Consider the following 23,883-nt stretch of genomic DNA (forward strand, 5'->3'; position numbering starts at 1 on the left):
CGCACGAATGTAAATTGAGTGAGTCTCAACAAGTACTGGCAAGAGAGCGATAGAGTGCGCGTGAGCGCGTGGTTGATATGCTTGTGGGAGCGCGAAGTGCACAAATTTTAAAGCCAGCTGAGCGCTATGGAATCAGCTGTTTGGTAAGCGCGCTTGATCACCTGTACGTTGGCCAGAGCACTGAGCGCGCTGAGTCGTTTTAAAAGTTATTATTTTTTACATATATGTATATGTACTCTGTGCTGTATCTCGTGAAGTTTTTGTTTGCATTATTGTTTAACGCAAAATATGTACGCTCGGACCACCAAAAAACACGTAGCGCCAAGCAATGGCAGCGCCAGCAACTTTTAATGCAGCGTTTTGACTGATTTTAAGTTTAGTTTGAAAATTAACAGCGCGCTTGTTGGACGTTCAGGCTGTGCTTGAAGAGATTTGTCGACGAACATATTGAAATGAATTGAATTAAAAAAGAACTAAAGAAATATAATTAAAGTAAAATAGTGGTAAAATGATATGTTAAAATAATAGGAAAAAGAAACGAAAAATAAGCTTGAAAAAAAAATTTTGTAAAAAAAATATTTTTATACGAAAATATTGAAAAAAAAATTTTAAATTAAAAAGCAAAAATATTTATATAATATAATATATTATATAATATATCAAATTATAAATCAAGAAAAGTGAAAAATTAACTTGCAAATAAAGTTTTCCGAGCAGAAAGAAATTTGTATAGGAAAATACTGAAAATAATTAAAAAAATAAAAATATAATAGCATTTTTAATTAAAAAATTTAAAAAAAAAATTTAACTATTTTTTATAAAATAAAATCAAATTTTACAAAAAATAACTTTTTTTTATTTCAAAGTGCTGATTTCTTCGACTATCTTCTATTAAATACAAATTTAAGCATAATAAAAACCACTAAACAATAAAACTTCAACATTAAAATTAAAATTATCATAGATAAAACTTTCGTTTTTGGTGCCCAACGTGCAAATTTCTAAATTTTTAAAGCATACAAAAAAGAACAACACCATAAGGAAAGGTTTTTACGTTGCCTACAAGTCCACAACGTCTGTACAATACATGAATATATATAAATGTAAATTAGCGGTTCATCGATTTCATTAGCCCACCACGTGAGTGATCGTGTTGCACACTAAAAACCCAGTGCATACAGTCGCTCTGCAAAGTTGTTAAAAAAAGAGAAGAAGAAGCAGGAAAACCGCAATTAACCTAAAATTGCAATAGTAAAAATTAACAGTAAAAAGAAAATTAGGCAAAAGAGTTTTTAATTTCTTTTTACATTTAATTTGCAAACAATTCATAAAAGTGTTTGGTGTGAAAAAATCCATTTCAAGACAGTTAAAGCGTTGTTGTATGTTGTTGCAGTAAGTGCAATAAATTCGTTGCATACATTCAACCTAGTAAATCAACACAAAAACCCAGCAACAACAAAAACAACACCGCGCACAAATATGGATGTCGCTTGGCGTTTTCGTATCATGATCTTCACCGCGATAGCCTTGATGTTGTTCGGCGATTTTTACGGTTATGGCAGTGTACGAGGCGTACAATCGGATACAAATCAGGCGGCGGCAGCGGCGGCCGCCACCACCGGACCGGGCAAATTCCAGCAGAGCGACGCGGATATTGAAATTGGTGAAGGTGAGTGAGTCGACTTTGTTTTGTCGTCGGGTGTGTTACAGTTAAAGTAATCTAATATGCATTATTTATGTATTTATGTATTTGGTAGTGTTGTTTATTTAGTACGGCTGCGCAACTGTCCAAGGGGGTTGAAAAACGCGTATCTTTCTTCGGAAGAAAACTTTAAATATTTTTGGAACAATAGTTTGAAGTTATAAAAGTAAAAACTTGTATAAATTATTAGAAATTCCGTATTGTGTGGCAAGTGAGCTAAAGATTTTACTTAAATTAAATGATTTTTAGATAGCAAATTGTGTCATGTCGACATCCCTAGTTTTGTGTTTGTGTTTTTTTATACTCTGAACAGGGCATATTAAGTTTGTCACAAAGTTTGCAATTCCCAGAAGGAAACGGCGGAAACCATATAAATTATATGTAGAAGTGGTCAGGGTGACAAGCTTAGCCGATTTAGCCATGTCCGTCTGTCTGTCTACACGTGAACTAGTCCATAAGTTCTTGAAATATCTATCTGAAAATTTGCACACGTCCGTTTTCTCCCCAAGGAGCTGCTCGTTTGTCGAAATCGCTGATAGCGAACCATTATAGGATCTAGCTGCCATACAAATTGATCGAATATACTATTCTTCAAGGCAGCGCTATAATCTCAGATTTTATTATTCAGATCGGGCCTCTAGAGCAAATGGCTGCCATACAATCTAACCGATGGAAATAACAAGATAACATCCTTTTATTTTATACACCTGTAAAGGTGCTGCTTCGGTATGTTTTTTTTTTAAATATTTGGTCAACTTAACAGTTAATAGTTCTCTAAGTTGGTCTTTTTGTTTTTCAAAGAAACAATATAAACGAAACTGAGCCTGACGGAGATCTATCTGCAATACCCAATTCCAACCAATATTTTACTGTATTTTTTTCCATAAATAAAGGTTCCTTCAGATTTTTTGTTTCAGCTGTGCCGACTGCTTGTCTCCGAAATTGCTCACTGGATTTTAGTTTTAAAATTATTGCATAATTTGGAAACAACAACTCGTGCCACAAATTCAATTATAATTCACACAGCGGGTTCCCTGATATAATTTGTATATTTCCACTTACATATGACAACAACATTTTTATTTCCTATCCCTACTTCATGTATTTTTTGCCCGTCTTGGTATTTCCAAGTCATTCATTCAAACAGTACCGTATTTATAGTAGTTCACTCTACTATGCGCGCTATGTTTATGTAAATTTATGCGCATTGCTAATATTTAACAAAATTTTAGACTGAGTCATATGTGTGTATATGGTATTATTCGGTAGTAGAATTTGCTTAGCAAAATAGGAGAAGTGCGTATATACTCGAAGGCAGCTGGCAAACTTTAGCGACGCCATTTGTTATTCTAAAAAAAAGTTTTTTTTTTGTTAAATTTGATATTTATTATAATATAATGGGTATTTATTAAATATATTTTAAAATTTTTCTGATTATGAAAAATATGTGTAAATGTTAATTTTTTGTTTATTTTATCAAAAATCAGCGAATGAGGAGTTTACGGCTTTACTTGCAGGTTTTATATTTTTTTAGATTTTTTTCCAAAACTATTTTCATATTAAATATATTTTTGTTTAAGCCATTTAATTACTTTGACAATCACAAAATGTTACAGTTAACGGTATTATGCCTCCAAATATGACAGTAGTTACATTTGTGTGTTCATATAAGCCATCACAAAGTGTTCAGTGATAAAAAAATTAACCTAACTCATCTCATTTTGCGTAACGAGCCTATAAAACAATAAAAAATAAATGCTTTAAAACAAAAATAAATATGCCAAAAAGTAAATAACAAAAATAACAACTGCACTTTTAGGTACAGATTCAAATCTAGAAACTATTACTGATGTGCCATATTCCTCGTTTCAATGTCACGTCTCATGAGACTTGACCTTCATCACAGGCCACTGCCGCGACAATTAAAATACAAAAAACAAATAATAAGCGCAAAAAGCAAACCTAAACACCCACACAGCGTCAAGAAAAAAATTGCTGAAAAATAAGACCTTATACAAGTAGGTACAATAAAAAAGGAAATAAAAAAGGAAGCAAAAAAGATAAAACATCTCAAAATAAATATATTTTCTGCTAAAACACAAAAAATAAAATAAAACAACAAAAAAATATTTCTCGGCCAAAATGTGTAGTAAACTAATTTTGCACGCATAATAATTACCACAATTTGTCTGCTTGGTCGCCCACAATTCACAAATTTTACGCTAAAAGCCGAAAAGAGATTTAGTTGTTGTACTTTATTTGTCTTTCCGTTTTTGGCAGCTCATCACGTTTCATATTTTTTTTAAAGTTAGCTTTCCATTGAAATTTGGCGATAATCTGACCTTAAAGTGCGCCAAGTATACGTGAGTTTATTTTTGGACAAAAGTCGTAAACAAAAGTAATAAAATATTAATCTGATTTGCCATAAAAAATGATGCCATAAAAGTATACTCCAAATAATGTGTGTTCTAATTTTTCTGAAAGAGAAAAGTGTTAACTTCGGCTGCACCGAAACTATAATACCTTTAACGAATACAAAATATTCGTTACAAGAACCTGATTCCGAACATTCAGTTTATATGTGAGCTATATGTTCTAGTGATGCGATCTCAATAATATCTCGTCAAATGAAAAAGTTTTCTATGCAAGCACTGATTCCAATCATTCAGTTTGTATAACAGCTATACGCTATAGTGATCAGATCAGAACAATTTTTTTCGGAGATTGCATTATTGCCTTATACAACTTAATATACCCTGTTCAGGGTATAAATATATCATAAATAAAGATCACATATGATCCCTGTTTGTTTGACAAATAAGTGACAAATTCATAAATAAAATTTACATAAATAAATTCTATCTAAATCTATAAACTTCAGCTATTTTTCTATTAATCGCATACAAAATCGACTTTCAAAGAAGACAAAAACTTAGATTTATTATTTTATTATTATAAAAACTAGTGGCACTATGATTTGAAAAGAGACCGGATATTATTATCGGTAGTGTTCATGCTCTTTACAAAAACTTTCTTGTTTATCTCCTTCTTAATTTTGGTTATTTCAGAACAGCTTGAGAAAGAACTTCATTTAGTTTTAAGTAATATTTCCTAACAGCTATTCTATTCATGCAAAAAAAGGTCTATAAATCCGTCTTGCAGGGTCTTTAAATAATACAAAGTACCGCTAGCGCGCTTCAGTTCAAGTTGTTCAAGTAGAGCCTGACTACAAACCGCTGAAGTGTAAAATCAATGAAATAACAATTGTTACTGATTGCAAAAATAAAGAAAGCTTTCATACGACACATAATATCGGCAGACTATGAAACAAATCGAAATGAAATCGAAATTTAACGGTTGAGCGATGTGATAATGCTAGGCATCAAATGTCAATTGTATACCTATGAAACTGGTAAAACAACTTTGCGTAAAAGCGGTAATTCAACCTGATGTGTTCAACAGTAAAACACGCAATATTCAATCAAGTTCAAAAAAGTAATAAAATGAAATGACAGTTAAAACGCTATCTGGGTTTTAGGTTGCTGCTACCCATAAAGAAATTTGTGGAGGAGCATAAAAGTGATAGTCGATGAAGCGAGAAATTTTGCAAGAGATTCAAAAGCCGATTTCTATCTTCACTAGCTTGAATAAATTTGGGTTAAGTCTGTATGCAAAGTCTTTGTGTTCATTCTTGATATTCGACTAATTCTTTAAATGACCGGAGTTGAAGCCAGTATGATCTCAAGAAGCCACAGTTATGTGATTGGTAAAATAAGATTGTTGGAAGAAAACATGGATCCAAAGTCAAAACTGACAAATAGTGACGGTCTTCCGTGGCTTTATTTCAGTTAGTTCATCAGATAGTTAGTAAATTGATAATCCACAATAAAAGGCACAGCGAAATATAAGTATATAAAATCTAGAGTTATAGAGAATAACTTTCTGGAGAGCTGTGAGTGGATGATCAGTGCATCAATTTCTTCTCATTAGAGTTAGAGTTATCAGCTATTATTCTGGGGACCTTCTCCTTCCTTCCTTCTGTCTCAAAATTGTCTCTTAGGATATAATGCATTTCTTTCTGGGTGCATTTTTTCATACATATCGATTATAAAGAGTTGTTAAAAGATCGTGAGAAACCATTCACTGTTTATGAATAGAAACAACAGTTAATGTTTATTTTATGATGAGATGAATAACACAGCTCCGATCACACGACATCTTAAAAATTCCAAATTGTCTTGATTCATTTTAAAAAGCCAAAGCGAGGCAAACAGAAAACTGCCACTGAGAAGAAGAGTAAAAGCAGGCACTCTGAACAGCTGGCGCTTGTGAAATTTTCGCCAGTGAATTGAATGAAACTCAAGCGCCCTCCTTCGCTCATTCGTTTGCGCTGTGCGCCTCTGCTACAAAAACCATTGTTCGATGATAGTGTTTTTGGTTTAACTGTAATCATTGTAGGCTGAGCATTTTACGAACATTCCGTGACACCAACGAGGTGAAGTAGTACATGAGCTGGTTGGTTACTGCTGCACTTGTACTTCGTTGTGGTGCTGCGGATGCGCTGGAATTATTGTTGTACGCCACTGGGAACTCACGTAATATTTTCACATTTTTGTCTTCCTCTTATTTTCTTCACCACTTATTTTATGCGCTTGTTAATTTAGTGAAAGTTTAGGGGTCACCAAATTTTTGAACTAATAAACAAGGAAAAACAAAGCTGCCAAGCAAACGAGCGTTTTGGAAATGAAGTTTTTGTCGGAAAATGAGGCAATGAAGCGTAAAAATATTTCGACTCTGGGCCTTTCGCTATTGGCTACAGCCTCTGGAAAACTATTATGAGCGCATTGTGTTTGTTTATTGCGATAATTTTGCATACCAAATTGAATGGGTCGAAAAGTAGTTCGCAGATAAAATAAATGTATAATAAGTATGTATGATAGATGTAAAAAATATGTAAACGAGCGTGGCCCGATAAATACTTAGTCTACACAAAAATGGAAATTTGGAAAAATGGCGATTTCCTGTTACTTTGATACACTTGACACAGCGATGCTCCTACTGCTTTAACCCATGTGCAAAATACGCTTTGTGAAGAGTTGCAAAGTAGGCCTGCGTGGTGCTGATAGCTGCCTCATTCGACTAAAACTACTGCCCGAAGAATTATAAAGTTTGGAAGCGAAAAAAAAATAAAAATAAAACTATAAATTTTTTTTTTTAATAAAGTTCATTTTATTTAACAATGCATATCTTATATGAGTAATGTAAAATTTTTATTCGAAATATTCACCATTTGCTTTCACACAAGCCCTCAAACGATTCGGCCGGAGATCGTAAATAGCAGCACACACAGTTTCTATTGGTATTGACGACGATGTCTGAAACACATATTATTTGGGATTCTGCAAATTTCTCTGCAGACCGTGTTTTTCAACACTGATCACAAACTGCAGTAAATGGATTCAGGCGGCCAATATTCTGCAGCTATGAAACCAGGAATATTGCTTTTAAGCCACAACTGGCTGCCTTTTGCTTTGTGTGCTGGAGCCGAATCTTACTGGTAGATATAATGCTCTCCATCGAGGAGAATACTTTACCACGCCTTCTAAAACATGCTGCTGGTACATTTTTGCAACAGTTTTAACACCTTTTTCGCAGAAGTGAATTTTACAAAACACTCTCCCCCAACCGTTACAGCAGATGGATGGTGACCACGTGGAACCCTTGGATTCATATTTTTTGCCAGAACTAACGTTTTTGCTTGTTCTTAGGTAATCTTATGGGCTAAAGTTCAGTTTCAATTACTGTTGCTTAATATTCACAAACTTTCAGTTAAAACTCATATTTTAAATAAATTAATATATACTGATACTGTTATTGGCTTTGCAGTTTGTTGCAACTATGACGCAAGCTTAAATTTTGATAGTTTTCAAAAATACTTTTCCATTAATGATTCAATTATGTGATTGAAAACTGGCTTTAAAAAGTTTATAGCGGCAAATGTATGTGATTAAGCGCATTTAAATTTCTTAATAACTTAACAAATTTGCAGAAAATTAAAAACTAAGCACATGCTGCGTGATACACTGTCAAACAAGTGCGGTTATAGCAAATTAGCTGTATTTAACCCATTAGGGGTTTGGACGGGTTACCTTTCCGATAGATTTATAAACTAGAGCTTTAATATTTTAAAATTTGAATTACAATTTTTTACACTTTTTAATTTTTATGTTTTCTGAAAATTGCTTTAACCTACATGCGCTCCACACATTACTTAATTATTGGTATATAACTGCATCTCCGCACAAATAGCACAACAAATTTCCAAGCAAAGGAGTAACCGGTAAATTATGTAATCAAATTTGGTTACGAATGTGTAATCAAATACGTATTTTCGAAAGGCTTAAAAGTGTAGTAAAAGAAGCTAAAGCAAAATTGAAAAAAAATAAACAAACAAAAAAAATGAAAACACAAAATAAATGGAATATGCGAGGCATCAGTTAGTTATGTGGCTTATGCGAAAATGGGCTGCGACAAACAAAAATCTCCAAACATATACACATATTTAATAATGAGAAAAAAAAAACGGCTTGCGCATGTGCACGTCAACTGCGCCGCCAAAAACAAGTCGTCTGCGCAACGGCGAATGTGTAAAGCATTATAAAATGCGGTAATCAATACCTCAATACAACAGCCTTTGCGTCAGCGCTGCTTTAAACTGATATAATCATGAAACATAGCTGTAGTTGTGCGCATGACGGCGCAACAAATCGAAATTGACGGTTATGCTAACGAAACTAATTTAAACCTAATGCCAGCAACAACAGCAGCAACCAAACTATACAGCCAACAACTGTATAAATTAATTTGACGGCACAAATCCGATATTTCCATGCTGTATTCGCTGGCGGCGTGGCGTTAATGGGTTAAGGTCTGTAATTTGATGTAGCAAAAATTTGTTTATTATTTGTTGAAGTGTATAAATTAAATTCATGAAAAAGCGAAATTTTTGGAGAATCACCAAAATACAGTTGGATTTTGAGGTTAAAATCACATAGGCGCCTCTTGTATTTAATTGCATTGTCTATTTAACCATATATGTTTTTGTTATTTTTTTCAAAAGGTTGTTCTCCAAATATAAGCTATGCGATTTTTTCTTGCCATTATCATTGACTTAACTGCTTGTTTAACATACATATATACATTTATAACAAGGCCTAATCAACAGAAATTCATTATTTTTTCAATACATGACTTTGGTAATCTGTATCTCTCATTGTATTAACTCGATCAGGTCACGCTATAAAGTGTTAGTAAGCTAAGATTTCCCATTAAAAAATTGTCTCAGACAGTTTTGTGATTGCTTTACTCAGCAATATTTGAGAAAGCGTCAAGCATGCACCGAAGCAAAGAGAAAATACGAGTACGCCATATTTTACAGTTTTCCTACGCTAAAGGCGAAAACTACTGCTACTGAACCACGCTCTGGAAGGCCAATTGTTATACTGAAGTTTGGTAGGATTGGCAGGGAATCATCTACTATGAGTTGCTCCCATACGCCCAAATTCTTAATTCAAACTTTCAATGTCAACAATTTGACCAAACATCGACCAAAAATCGACAAAAGAAACTTGTGAAAATTGACTATAATAGGCCAACACGGAAGTTATCGAACTAACTAGTGTATATTTAACCTAAATCGGATCGTTCTAACTATACTACAACATATAACACCTTCAATTTAAATCAATCAAGTTTTCAAAATAATAGCGATGGTGAGTTTAATAGTTCCAAAGCTCTTGTTTTGTTTTGTCAAATATAAACTAGTTAAGTTGAATTCCTCCTAATGTTAACCTTTGGCTCTTAACGGTTAGGTACTCACACGAAATGGTCTAGCTTTATGAATACGTTCGTACCTGTGTTGTTTATGAGTCTCTGCCGTTTTGTTAAGTCAAATACGTATTGTTTAAGCTCTTATTATTAAGAGAACTGGTCTTGAACCTTAACATATGGTAGTATGAGACTATGCTGCTAGAGACTACTGAGTGAAGAAAAGAGGGAGATATAGAAATAGTGATTTACTCTGGAAATGATGCAGCTTCGATCTCTTGGATTTCCTCAACTTGCCGGTTGCCGAAACTACTGCCTGTTACTGGATGTGAAGCTGGTTGGAAATCGTTCCCAAAATTTTCTTTGAAAAATGATAGGATTTGAAAGGGACATTTTAAATTAATATCATTGCGATATAATATATTAGAGCTCTAACCTTAGCTTCAAATATAATGTAATATGTTCTTTGTATTATAAGCATAATGCTTTTATTTTACTACATTTCTATTTTATAACGTTGAACATAACCTTAAAGATACAATACAGAGTTAAGCGCCTCAAAAAACTAAAAATAATAGTCTGACCTTGTTTTTACAAAAAACAAAAAAAAAATACAGCAAAGTCAAAAATATTTATATGCAAACTTGTTGAAATACAACAATAACATTTAATATAAAAATACAAAGAGTCAATAAAAATATATACGTATGTAAACATATATATATATTATATATACATACTCATGTTATTACAGACATACAATTTCCACAGAATTAAAAATTATAACTGTCCACTTGTCATCTTTTTTGTTTGTCTAACAACTGTTAAGTTAACAATATTGCTAACAATACTGTTATACTACAATAAACATTTACAAAGAACAAGAAAAATAATAAGTAAACATTCAGTTTCATTGAATTCTCATTCAAGTCGAACTTCAATAAAGGTCAGTGGTGAGAAATGTGATTGCTATCAACTATTGAGTAAGAAAATTACAAAAATTAAAATAAAAACTGAAAATAAATAATTTAACCAAAGTGGTAAATCAACTACAACAGTGGCGATGTCTTAACAGAATATAGAAACCGACTTGTATAAAAAATAAAGAAAATCATTATAAAATTATATATCTATATATATTTCCATACCGATGTTTAGATATTTACATAAATACACATTAATTACCCACGATTCTGTTATGCATGCAACTTTGTTTCGCTGACTTGACATGTGCCGTTCATTCAGTTTCTCTAAATTTTTGCTGATTTTTAAGTTATGCGGTTTGCTGACCATTAAGAAGATAAAATTACATGCAAAAAAGACAAAAAAATATTGAGAATTAAAATTGTGGGTTTATAAAATTGTAAAATTTTACTTATGGAACTACATAATAATAATTATGTTTGTTTCGCTAAGCGTTTAGAGTAGCGAATCAAACAAAAACTGGTATAAAACATGTAGAATGGCATAATCCTATAGACTAAGAATACACAGAGATTACAGAGAGTATTTAATTCAAGTCGCAGTTATTCCCAAGCTCAAGTCTGCGTCGGAAGAAAGGTCGAGAGGTAAGCTCAAACAACGCCACTAAAAATAATGTTAAACGCAGGAGGCGTTGGCTACCAGCTATAATTCCATACCAGATACTTCCTCACACAATGTTACCCAGCTTTGCTTTGCATATTTTTATAGTAGGACGTCTCATTTGCACCAAGAATTCTTCCGAAATTATTTATTCCAACGTATTCTTAGCCAGGCTGAACTATTTTTTCTTACTGTAGTGGATTGGAATCAACTTATGAGCTTTATGGAATTCGATACCATGTAAATATTTATATTATCAGCTTTGTTTCATGATCAATAAAATTTATATAGATATGAACTCATCTCAAGTGCTTGAATACTTCTCCAATTAGTCAAAGCACTTATTAGTCATCGGTTTTTCACATTTTTGCTGTTCAAATATTTGGATAAACGTAAATGTTTGATTAGTATAATATTTCGTTGTGCTTTACAAAATGCAAACATTTTGTTACATTGAATTTGAATAGTTTCCAGTGTTTGTTGTTCATGCATGATTGCGATTATTACTTTAAAAAATATTAGGAACTGAAAGTGTTAATTTGAAAGAGAAATGCACAAATGCTAACACCAATAGTATCAATAAAAGTAGATTTTAATTAAAAAAATTTACTTAAAATAAAAATCAGTTAGGCAAATAACTACTAATATTTAAAATAAGTATTAATTTAAATATGTCATTTAGTAATTTTTTAATATAATGTAAAAAATTTATATGAACTAGATAATTATAATATTACTATGTAGTTACTAATTTTTAAGCTATTTAATTATTCGTTAGATCACTTAATTTAACTAAATTAAAAACTTTGAGAATTTTAAAAATTAATAGTAGTAATTGTTTGAATTAATTATAATTTTATGTTCTCTAATTAAATTATGCAATTTATAAAACCAAATTAAAAAAAAAATAGACTTTAATGATTTCTTAATTTAAAAATTGCTCATTATAATTATAAATATTATTTTAAATAATTAAGTTAAATTATATGCAATTAATTTTTATATTAATTTTTATTACAAAGTTTTACTAAATTGTTAAACATATTTGAATAGAAATACTAATTTCAATTAATTAATTTTATAAGTAATGATATACTTTTAAATTTTTTATTTACAATTACTGATTATAATTAATTATAACTTGTTTTTAATTAAGGAAATAACTCTGCTCAGATATATTAATTAGCAAAATTTCAGTAATTAAAAAATTACAATTAGCTTAAGTGTTTTAATTACACAATTTTAATTAAGTCACTTAAATTTTTGAATAAAAATACTAATTATAATTAATTATTTACATATTTTGAATACAATTAATAATTTTTAGTAATTGATTTTATTGTTTAACCAATTGTTTTAAAAGTTATTTATTAACTTGCCATTCGGTAGTTTTAACAAGAAAATAGATTTTTAATAAATACATTTAATTAAAAGGAAATTTTCAAAATAAAGTTATACTGTGATTTAATTAAATAATTTTGATAATTAAAAAAATTATTCTGAATAAATATTAAAAACAAAATTAAATTAATTAAAAAATTTTATTTAGTTAATAAAACACAATTGTAAATTTAATTTTTTTAATTACACAATTTTATTAAATTAATCTTTTTAAATCTTACTTCTGCAACGAATAATTTATTTATTAAATATAATGTATAATGAATTGTGCAAATATATACATATAAATTGTTTATAATTCTAAACATATGTACGTATCAGCCGTATATATATACTATGTACGTTTTTATGTCTGTTCATTTGGAATTACCCACATATGGTTTTACAGGTATTTCAGTATCAATATGCATTTCAATATTTGCCTATTTACACAGCTTCAAGTAAACGCATAAACAAAGCTGCATTCAAACAAATTTACTGCAAATGCTTGTTTGCGTAGTGAAAAAAATTCAAAGTCAAAGTTGGAGACTCGTTAGCTGATTTACATATAACCATTCTTGGTTTAGCGATTTTTAGCATTTTTGTTTATGCACTCACACACCAATGCATATATAAAGACATACTTGTCTACATAGAAACAAAAATGCTAACTGCTTGGTATTATTTTATATTTTTTATGGCTATGAACGAATGTACAATTGTGTGTGAGTGTGTGTCTGTGCAATTTGTTTGGGCTTTGAACTCTTGGCCTTGACTGGTGGTGAGCGACTATTGTTTGCTGTAGAGGCACTGCAGCCGTGCCAAGCTCATTGAAATCAAACACATTTTTAAAGTGTGTTTTTGTTTTTGTATTTTCTTTATTTTAATTTTGGTTTTTATTTTATTTTACATACACTCGAAGTTACATAGAGTTATTGCCGCAGACATGATTTACATATATATTTTTGTTTTAGATTGGCGTTTAGCATTTTTGTCACGCTCCAAGTGCTAAGCGTTTATTTAGTTCACATATCATTATGATGCTTGGTCTTATGGTCACGAGTGGTGTGCTAAATATGTACGAATTATCTTGAGCGACTGTTATGAGCTATTAGCGCTTTTGAACTTCAAGCATGGGTGCTTCTATGAACTATATTTGGTTTGTTATCAAATGTATGCAAATCTGAATATTTCTAAAAAGTATATATAAAAAATCTGCGTGATTAGCTGAGTCAACTTAAACATGTTCGTCTGTGTATCCGTCTGTATATACGCGAACTAGTCTCTCAGTTTTTAATACAATATATTGATCTGAAATTTTGCACACGTCTTTTTCTCACTAAGAAGCTCATTTGTCGGAATCGCCGATAACGGACAAGCCAATTGGTCGAATATGCCTAAGAGATAAGGTTGTTCAATAATTGCGAAGGAACAGACTCAGCATTGAAATTTAGTTTAAATTTTTTTTGTTTTATTTTAGTTTATATTATTGAAACTTTGTGAAAGTTCTGTTTAAAATTTCTTTTGGCTAGTTTGTTTAATGGTTTGAAGAATTTACTTTGGCTATAGGTTTCGATCTTACTTGTATGTATACTACTTGTCATGTGACTACATGAATTTGACTTCTACTAATATGTGAGGAAAAACATACATATAACATTATATTTGCCACATGAATCATATGCGAAATAATTGTTTGGAATTAATTATATTTATGTTTGAAAGTACCGTTCATGCTAAAAATTTTTCAAATTGGACTTCAACCCAACCTAAAACAATGCAACGAGTCCATTGTAGTTCAAAATTTTGTTACTCAGATATACGTCACGTTATTTACCTAATATTATTTTGGGTATCAAAGTGATACAAAATAATTTCCGGGAATACATAAACAAATGTATTCTTAGAATACCAAATAAAATTCGCATATAATTTAATAAATTCGCGTCAAAATCTCAAGCACTGACTCACTGCTTTGCATTTTCATTCGATTTCGCATACCTGCATGATTTTATAAATTATTTTTCGGACAAAATAAAAAAGAACTCGTTTGACCAAATGTTCTCTCAAATTGGCAACTTAATTAGCATAAGCTAAAAAGATGTTACATTGTTCACTTGTGTGTGTGCTGAGACTTTTGTTGTATGGGTGCTTAGTATTTTTTCACTTTCGATGATAATCGATTAAATATATTTCGACAGGTAATGGAATGAGATAAGACCCATTTTAAAAATGTAATTTGGCTTGCATATGTATATTTGATGATATGTTGTATAAGTTTAGACAATTGAAGTAATTAAAAATTATTATTTCTATCTCATTATTGCCAAAAAAGTAACGGAAAATTTTGCGCAAAAATTTTGCTTCTAAACAAAAAATTTACTAATAATTGGGAACCCGTTTTACAAATGCAAATTTTCTCCACAGCTGGGTAACGGTAAACGATGCTTAGTAGACAGAAACGCATCTAATTAGCTACTATTTGTATCTATTTTTTTTAGAGTTTGTTTCAAAATATTTTGACAAATTTTTTTTGTCACAAATTTCATACTTGTTTTATTTATGCAAATAATAGCTGACTTTGACCAATTCAAAAATTATAAATTAGAATAAATATAAGCCATACTTAAAATTCTAAATAAAAATTGCTCGAATAAAAATAAAATAAAAGTTTTGTTTTATGATTGCGATACTTGCAAACATTTAACACATTTTTTTATAAGAACGTGTTCTTAAAATAACTTTATATGCTAATGAAATTAAATAAGCAAACATTTTGGAGCTTTTTTGATATATGATATCTGGACCGTAGTGGCGCCTAGACCGGCTCCAGTGTCGGATGTTGAGGATAACCTTCAAGGCCTTTGTTGAAGTAGTTCATTGCGCCCGTAATCCCCAGCAGGCTGTCCCGTTGCACCTGTTCCAGGGGTTTAATACGGCCCTTTTTCGTTAATGCCATCCATCATACCTCTGCACCATACTTTAGTAATGGGTAGATGACACTTATATAGAGCCAATAGACCATGCGGGACCGTAAACTCCACTTTGGGGCATAGGTTCTTCTGCAGGTGTTCCAGATTCGAAAAGTTCATTTTGTTCTCTTCGGCTTAGTTTTTTATCCAGGATAACTTCGAGTTATTTAGGGGAGATGGATTTGCGAATTTTTCGTTTTTCTTGTGGAAAGACAGTTTTCTGTTTACTCCGGATTAAAACTTAGCCCATGACCCCTCGCCGTCATAGGCGATTAAGATTCAACCCTGAACAGAGCACGTCTAGGTCGTCCGCGTAGCAGAAGACCGCGAAGTTCTCTCTGTCGAGGCGAAGTAATAATTAATTGATCAAGGTGACCCAAACCAAAGGGGATAGGATGCCTCCTTGCGGAGTGCCACAAGTGATCATTTGTGGGCGCCATATAACTAGTAAATATAAAGAACAGTTTCATCATTAATGTAAATTTTCCAATAAAAAAGTGTATAGATTGCTCGTAAGTACGAAATTTTATTAAACTATCATTTCATTTAAGATTTTTTAAAGGGTTTTATATGGTTAATCATCAAAATAAAAACGGTCTGCTTTAAACACACGACATAAATTAAATCAAATAAATAATACTAAAAAAATATAAAAATTTCAAGAATTAGTCATAAAAATAGACTAATATCTAAATATCATTCGCTTAAAGGTAAAACTCAAAATTTGGTCGACAAGATGACTGGCAAAAAATTAACAAAACGCCTCCTAGATGAACAATATTTGTTCATTTGTTAACTTTATGTTGCATAACTACCTAAATATTTATACCTACTACTTGTATGTTAGTCAAATATCTTATACATATGCAATTGAGTGATTGTATAAAATAGACACAATTGTATAAATAGACAAAAAATTTCATTAGGAACAAGTTTATGCTTTGGTTTTTTTATACCCTGAACAGGGTATGTTAAGTTTGAAATTAGGAATTCAGACAGATTCCGTTGCTAGACGGAAGATCTTAACATTTTTTTATATAGGGAAATACAGACATATGTATCTTTTTGGTCGGTTTGCTGGACTTTGATCTGTTGGGTTTGTCATAAAACAAAAAAAAAAGAAATGAATTTTACAGGTTTTAACCAGAAAGTATTTTTGATAGAAATATACTACCGTTTATATTTATATATATATAGAACAGTGAAAGGATGGATTTTAGAGTTATGCGTTTAAGAAATTTAAATTTTAACTCGTAAAAGACAAAAATAAATCAATGATAAACGGAACGAAATAAATATAGTTAAAAAGGTGTCAAATAAATTTGCATGAAATGGTGGTAAAGTATTATTTTGTGTTTTTAAATGATCTCGAAATCGCTAATCGGATATTTTTTTGTTTCAAATAGCAAAATTACGTTACTACGTTTTACGTATAAATATATTTATACGAGCGTTATATAATTCTGAATTCAGATTTCTTTCGATAAAAGGTTAATTTTCTTAATATATTAATAGACGCATGCGACTCCTTGTTGTTTTCTCACGCCTTCTCTGTTACAAGACAGTTAATAACTAGCTCGCAAAAATTCAAAAATGTAAGTTTTGTTCTCAGATATCTTGCTTCTTAAATATAAAAATTGTCGAAAGAATTTAAATGACGATCAAAGGCGAAATCGCCCGAAAGCCAATAATTGTGCTGAATTGGTGAAAAAAGTCCGTCCATTTTACTACTAGAACTATTTGGAGAATTTTAAGTAGAGTTTTGGATAAAAGAGAGATCTCTGTTCGTTATGTTCCACATAAATTAATAGGAGACTAAATAGCATATAAATAGGAATTGAAATAAGAATTTGCTCCAGAATTAACATTTACAATTTCTGAACCCAACATCTTGGATTAAAAAATGAAAATATAATTTTTGAATTTAAAAACTATCAACCTTGCTTATATTGTAGTATCTATTATATTATCTGAATCTATTGCATAGAAATGGTAACCATGTTTGAAACTTGGATTGACTTAGGGTGTGTGTCCATGGTACTACCATGATATTCAGTGTAGGTGATGAGGGCAACAAGATCCCATTTAAGTTGTAATCAGCAGGCATGAGCACCAATTCTTGTATCACAGTTGCTGTTAACTAACAAAGGGTTTTTGCTTAGCCATTTTTGAAAAGTTTTACTGATACATTAATTGATTAAAACTTAAGCGTATTAAAGCAAAGATAACTTTTTCGACATGGAGACATTGACGAAAAATTGCAGTTGTTATAGAAATGTTTGGGTCAACTATGTCCATGAGGAGCGCATGTACCGATATTATCAACAGCAATAGCCAACCTAAGGACACCAGCAGCGAGCTCCCTAACATTATATGTACATTTTGCACTAGCCAAAGCTGTCAGAGTCCAGAAAATACTCATAATTATATGTATATAAAATTTGTGTGAAGTTTAATTAGTTGAATTTTATGTTTTAATAAATTATATGTCGCCAAAATTTCCTTTTATTTTTATGAGTTCTGCATATATGTAACGAATTTTTTGTTTTCAACTTTCAGACACAGAAATCAATGATTTCTCAGCTGTCGCGCTGCAACGCAAACAAACCACACTCAAATCACAATTAACAGATGCCATCAAGGAGTCTTGCCTGCCAAAAATGCTCTGCGAAATGTCGGCAAAGCCAGAATATATGCTTACCGAAAAGGAGAAGGATCTTTTATATTTAATAAGGTGAGTACGCGAGTTAATTAGAGAACCATATTATATTTTACAGACTTAATCACAAAATAAGTTTTTTAACAATCTGAAACGAGAAAATTACAATTTTTTGTTCGCGAAAATTCTTAGTTAGATTCTTTATGGTGTAATACTTGCCTGTCCAGTCTTAGAACATGCGTAAAATTAGCAAGAACTAAATTTAGGAATGAGGAAGCAATTGCAAATTTTATTAATTAATACAAGTTAGAACTTCAATAAATTAGCAAAAAGCCTATAACACCCCTCGTAGGCTCAGTTAATTATTTTGCATAAAAGAAAATCTCGTTTAACGTGTGCGCCACCTACCAATCTACATATTTTAACTACAGCTACTAAATAAAATTAGAATTCTTAATGTTCTTGCGCTAATTTGGCCAAAAATTCTAGCGCGCTGCCAAAAAAATTGGCAAATCTATCAAATTACCCATATTTTTGCTTGTTGGCAGCCAGTTTTTTCTAAATAAGGAAGTGAATTGGTGGTTTTTTATTTGCTCTCCCCGACATGACGCAACATGTGTATAGCTGTGTCTACTGTTTTTTGCGCGAAAATCAAACAAACTTTCAATTTAAAACTAAATAAGCAAGTTTTGTTTTTTTCTTAAAATTGTCTGGTTCAGAATCTTAAGTTGGCGAAAAGAATAATAGCTTGCTTTGCTAAAACTGGCAAACACGTGTATAAATACATTAAAAATAAGAAACATGTAAACATAACTACGCATGTCTAATAAATATACAAAAGAAAACCAAAAAGCCTATTTTTAATGGTTGCTTCAGATGATTTAATTGTCGCTTAGTTTATTAATTGCGCAGTAAATTAAAAATCATGTGTTTTCTTTAAGCCGGTTCGTAAATTTTTTGAGTACAACACCCGCTTGTCATTATAGTGAAACAACTACATACACGTGTATTTAAATTTTTTCACAGGGAATACGTGGACGGAAAGTTTTCTGTCGGGAGCTTCCATTAGGTATAGCTGCCAGACCACTCTAGTATTTTTAAAGCAGAAGTGGCTGTAAGTAAGATAGCAGTAGTGTGACAATGTTGACCTTGAGCAGTTGGACTCTCCAAACCCGCAAAATTTAAAAATTCCGGCTATTTTCTGAAAACATTCGTACATACTTAACATGCATTCAATTATAATTCATATTACTGTTTAATAAAAAATAAATTATTTTATTCTGTTTTTCGGACATAATTTTTAACATTAAGTAATGCTTAATAGCGTTATCAAAACGATTTCTAAGTAGCAGTCGTAAAAATTCTAAGCATGCTCACCTTCCACACGACTAATGGACGTAATTACCTTCACCTAAATGAATAGCATTTCTATATAGATATATATATATATATAAGTATAAGTATATATATATATTCATATATTTAAAGTAAGCATTGTTTGTAATTCACTATCTTTTGCTCAACTCCAAGCATTTGAGTTTACATTTTGTATATATAAATTATATGACTTTGTTAACGCCTGTTGCATGAGTTGGATATATGTACATATATTAGAGTCGGTCAAAAAAAAAACGAATCAAATGAAACAATGCTTGATACTCTAAAAAATTTGTTGATAACTAAGAAGGCTAAGAAACTTTCTAAGTATGAGCTCTTTATTTTAACGGGAAGGTCCTCCGCCTAACGGTTTGCTAATTTTTTCTTATTGTCTCTATTATGTATACATACATATTATATTATGTGGCTAGCGTGAGTGGCAAAGTCAGCATACTTCAGCTAACTGTCGTTATCTATTTTAATTATACACCGTATTTACCTATAGAAAACTATTTACTTAAAGCATAATTGTACAAGTAAATTACTTTACACTGGGGTGTAAGCTCCAATGCTATAAAAATACCGTAAAAGGAAGTGGTAATGAGTGCGATTTGCTAATTTAATTTGAGATCTGTGCAAATTGTTCTAATGGTTACAGTAAATATATACAAGTTGCAAGAGTAAATGCCTATATGTGAATATTTTATGAGCAAACAATGGACTACAATCTTGTAGTGTGTATTACACTTAAATACATATGCATTAGGGTGGTTGTAAAAATTATAATTTTTTGCGAAGGCGCGTCATCTAAGGAAAAAAATACTACATAGAAATTTTCTTGTGTTAAAATTTTCTTCAAAACTGTTTGTTTTTTTCACCAGATATCTAAATATGATATCAGTACACCTCATTATACGTCATACATATTTGGATCTTCAATAAAAATGTCTGCGTTAACGTGAACATTGACTTTCGTGGGACACATCTAGGGGCGTATCGAATCTAAAATTCTTATATGAGTTCTTCGGCTTTAATAGATACGATTGCAGGTTTTAAATGATAGAAAAAAGTAAACGAATTTTTTAAAACTATAGAGAAGTATTCATACCGTTATCTCTGTGTAATACTATTAGTGTTAGGTCAGTGTAGGATTATTAAAAAATCAATTTTTTATCTTATAGTAGATTTAGGATCCTAAAACATTTTTCAATATAATGAATAAAGAAAAAATTCATTTTGTATTAAAATATCAGTATAAAATCTTTTGCATTCAAATAGATGTTTACTGAAGCCTTAACGTGTTATATCCTCTTACTATATCGTCTAAAAGTTTTTGAAAAGGCATTTTGTTCATAAAAAAATAACAAAAATGTAAATCTAAAGAATTTAATGTATTTTAATAATCGTTGATTCATTTTAAAATATTTTTGACTTTTTCGCCAATTCTTAAAACAGTGTGTCGAGAAAAATGCGTTTAAAAATTTTGGAGCCGATTACACTAAGCTAAAAAATTCCCACAAATACGCTTATATCTCCCACACTATTTGCCGGATCAACTTCATATATTCGGAGAATATTTTCAAATATATGTACATATGTAGATTTGAATTAATTTAAAAAAAAAAAATTAAATTCACTAGTGTTTATAACCGATGAAAGAGGGAAATTTGATTAATTTTTCCATACAGTTAACATAAACAATACAAATTATTCCTTTAAAATAGCTATAGACTAGCCTAACCTCTCAATATACTTCCACCACGTCCAAAAGTTGCTTGTGATATATGTACATACGAGTTTTTGAGTACAGCTAAGGCTAAGCTATGAATCAGTAAACATAATGTAAAATTTCTTTCCAAAATTTAAACACCTCCCTCATATTCAAGTAATAGCATTATTTTTAAATTTCTAACTTAAGTAAAACAACTGTTAACACAGGAAATTTATATATACCTATGAAGCTCTTTTTCAACGCTAAATGACGTACATAAATATATGGTTTTTAAATAATAAATAGTATAGTTCCATGTTATTATTTGCACACCGTACACGCGTAGCAACTAACCGGTTGGCTAACTGGTAGCCGTAACCTCGCACTTGACTTGTGCGCAATTAGCTCAGGAATAGCAAAAACAAAAAAAAAAAACAAATAATATACAGACTTGCTATATATTTCTATATTTGTATATACAGGTATATAAATAGAAATATTTATATAAATTGTAGCAACTTAAAGTGGCGCATTAAAAATAAAAACAGTTAAAACAGTCTCCGACTGCCTCCTTCAAATGCCGCCGCGTTTGCTAACAAAGGCGGAAAAAATAATAGCTTGTACTAGTTTATGTATGTATTTAGTAGTGGTTCGCTGACAGCCACCTGTCTAAGTGGCGGTCGCCATTTCATTTCATGCCTTTGGTGTTTGTTTGTAATTGTAATCGTAATTGCTTACCACCGCAGCTTGTGGACTGTCTGGTCGCTCTATATTTGTACCTAAATAAGTGCTTGGAATAGGAAGTCACGTCGCCGACAAGGGTTAAAGGTGAAGTTTAAGCGTCAAAAGCGTGTGTCTTGACTTGCTTTTTCCCAAGCGATAATGTTAACAATTTTACGAGCGATTTTTTTTTGTTCATGAACAATAAAAACTTTTTTACGAATGGAAAAGTATTGTAAATGGGTATAATAAAACTATATCTATATGGAATTTGGATCCAAAATTTGCATATATTTGTAAACTTTATTATATTTGTAAAAACTTCATTCAATGACAAAGGACTAGTTTTACTGGCTATACTTTACTTAAAATGTTAATAGTTTAAAACTCTTATAAGCTTCTGGATTGGGACTGTTTATTTTTTTATAAGAAGATTTTAGATATACCCCCGAAAAAACGTCTTTTGAACCGTTGCTTTTATATTTTGCGGCCATCGTTAAAGAGTTTAATATTTAGAAAAGCTGAATTTAATGTTTGCATGATCTGCGCTGAATTGTTCGCTCGATTTGCATATGGTTCCGTCATTATGATTGCTGGTATTATTAGGTTAGTTTTCGAGAAAAGAGACAATTAATTGGCTTTTTGTGGATTTCAGAAGATTTTGAAATTCGGTAACCGCATGAAAGGTCTTACAATTCACAATTTTACTTCGATTTTCGGTATCTTATGATAAATCTATGTTTTGAAATAGCGGTTTGACCAGCCCTTGTATTCTGCGAATTCAATTGAAGAACGCTCGCCCTTATTTGTATGTTGATATGACATTCAGTAAAGTTTGTGTAGTCGTCTGGTACTGGTTGAATAAATGTAAAATTTCTTAGAATCAGTTACAAATAAGAAAATCATTTCGGATTTGTTGTATATATTGAAACTGAATATTTATATTCCATCTTCTCTTTTCTTTCAGATCCTCCACCATGTCGCTGGCAATGAATACTGCGCCTAGTAAATGGCATTTCGCCGCTCATATGGGCGAATTACTTCGGTATACAGGTGATGATAACAGCGGTCCCATGGGCTGTGCAAATTTGTGGCCCAATTGCCCTATAAGTTCTAAGAAGTTAATGAAATTATCGCATAAAGTCAAGCTGTAAAATAAAGCTTAAGCAACTCGTGTAAGGAAATATATAATTAAGAATTCGACGAACACTGGGAACACTGGAAAGTCGAAACTTACAAAGGCTTACTTAATTAATCAATAAGTGTTTTTTTCAAATGGAGGGAAACAACTAATGATGGTCAATAAATTTCACTACAGTTACATGTAAGCTTAAAAGAACAGTTCGGTAAAACATTGAGTAATATATTTTTTTTTTGCTTTCGATATCTATAAGTAGTCTTCGATTAAATATACTTATGTAGTTTCACGAGTAGCTATTTTGTTGTACTCTCTTCTAAACGCCTTACTACTTGTATGTATTTAAGAAAGAATACTTATTCTAAATTTAAAATTTTTATATTATATTTCTCAAAAAGAATTTCGAACAGTCTACTCCTAAAAGTCAGTTAATAATTTTAGTTTTAGATGAGCTTTTAATATAGTAAACTTTTGTAAATATTTTTCGCTAGTTATTTAGGTTAAAAATTTTGATTTTTAAGTGAATTATTTGAAATCTTAAAGTAATCAAAAATTGTGTGCTTTTTATTAGTTAAAAGTTGCATTTTTTAGTTAAGTAATTTTAATATATAAGCATTTTTGTATTATTTACTAATTTCATTTAAAATATTTTATAATATAAATAATTTGTTCTCCTATTAAAATACGATAAATTACGTTTATATGTAAAGCGATTATTTCGAGTAACAAGAAGAACAAATTAATGACAAATAGAAAGAAATAAATAAAATAAATAAATTGTGAATATCTTGAAACACTAGTTTTGATTTGGTT

General features: G+C 30.9%; 1 protein-coding gene across 4 annotated transcripts; it reads left to right on the top strand.

The window, feature by feature from the left end:
• Positions 1–347: 347 nt before the first annotated feature.
• On the top strand, positions 348–23,864 carry geko. 4 transcript variants are annotated; one of them, XM_036358531.2, is made up of 4 exons: positions 348–492; positions 867–1,669; positions 18,025–18,199; positions 22,900–23,864. In XM_036358531.2, the coding sequence occupies exons 2-4, from the start codon at positions 1,480–1,482 to the stop codon at positions 23,084–23,086; spliced, it is 552 nt and encodes a 183-aa protein (XP_036214424.1). In that variant the 5' UTR covers positions 348–492; positions 867–1,479; the 3' UTR covers positions 23,087–23,864. The 4 variants fall into 4 exon arrangements, with proteins under 4 accessions (XP_036214424.1, XP_036214423.1, XP_069967174.1 ...); XM_036358530.2 differs by having other exon boundaries at positions 354–503; XM_070111073.1 differs by having other exon boundaries at positions 354–503; positions 965–1,669.
• The last annotated feature ends 19 nt before the right edge of the window (positions 23,865–23,883 follow it).

Source organism: Bactrocera oleae, chromosome 6 (genome assembly GCF_042242935.1).
Source record: "Bactrocera oleae isolate idBacOlea1 chromosome 6, idBacOlea1, whole genome shotgun sequence".
NCBI lineage: Eukaryota > Metazoa > Arthropoda > Insecta > Diptera > Tephritidae > Bactrocera > Bactrocera oleae.

Coding starts and splice junctions, on each gene's coding strand:
- geko (XM_036358531.2), top strand. CDS start 1,480: ATGGATGTCGCTTGGCGTTTTCGTATCATGATCTTCACCGCGATAGCC. Junction 1,670..18,024: donor GGATATTGAAATTGGTGAAG/GTGAGTGAGTCG, acceptor TTCAACTTTCAG/ACACAGAAATCAATGATTTC. Junction 18,200..22,899: donor GATCTTTTATATTTAATAAG/GTGAGTACGCGA, acceptor CTTTTCTTTCAG/ATCCTCCACCATGTCGCTGG.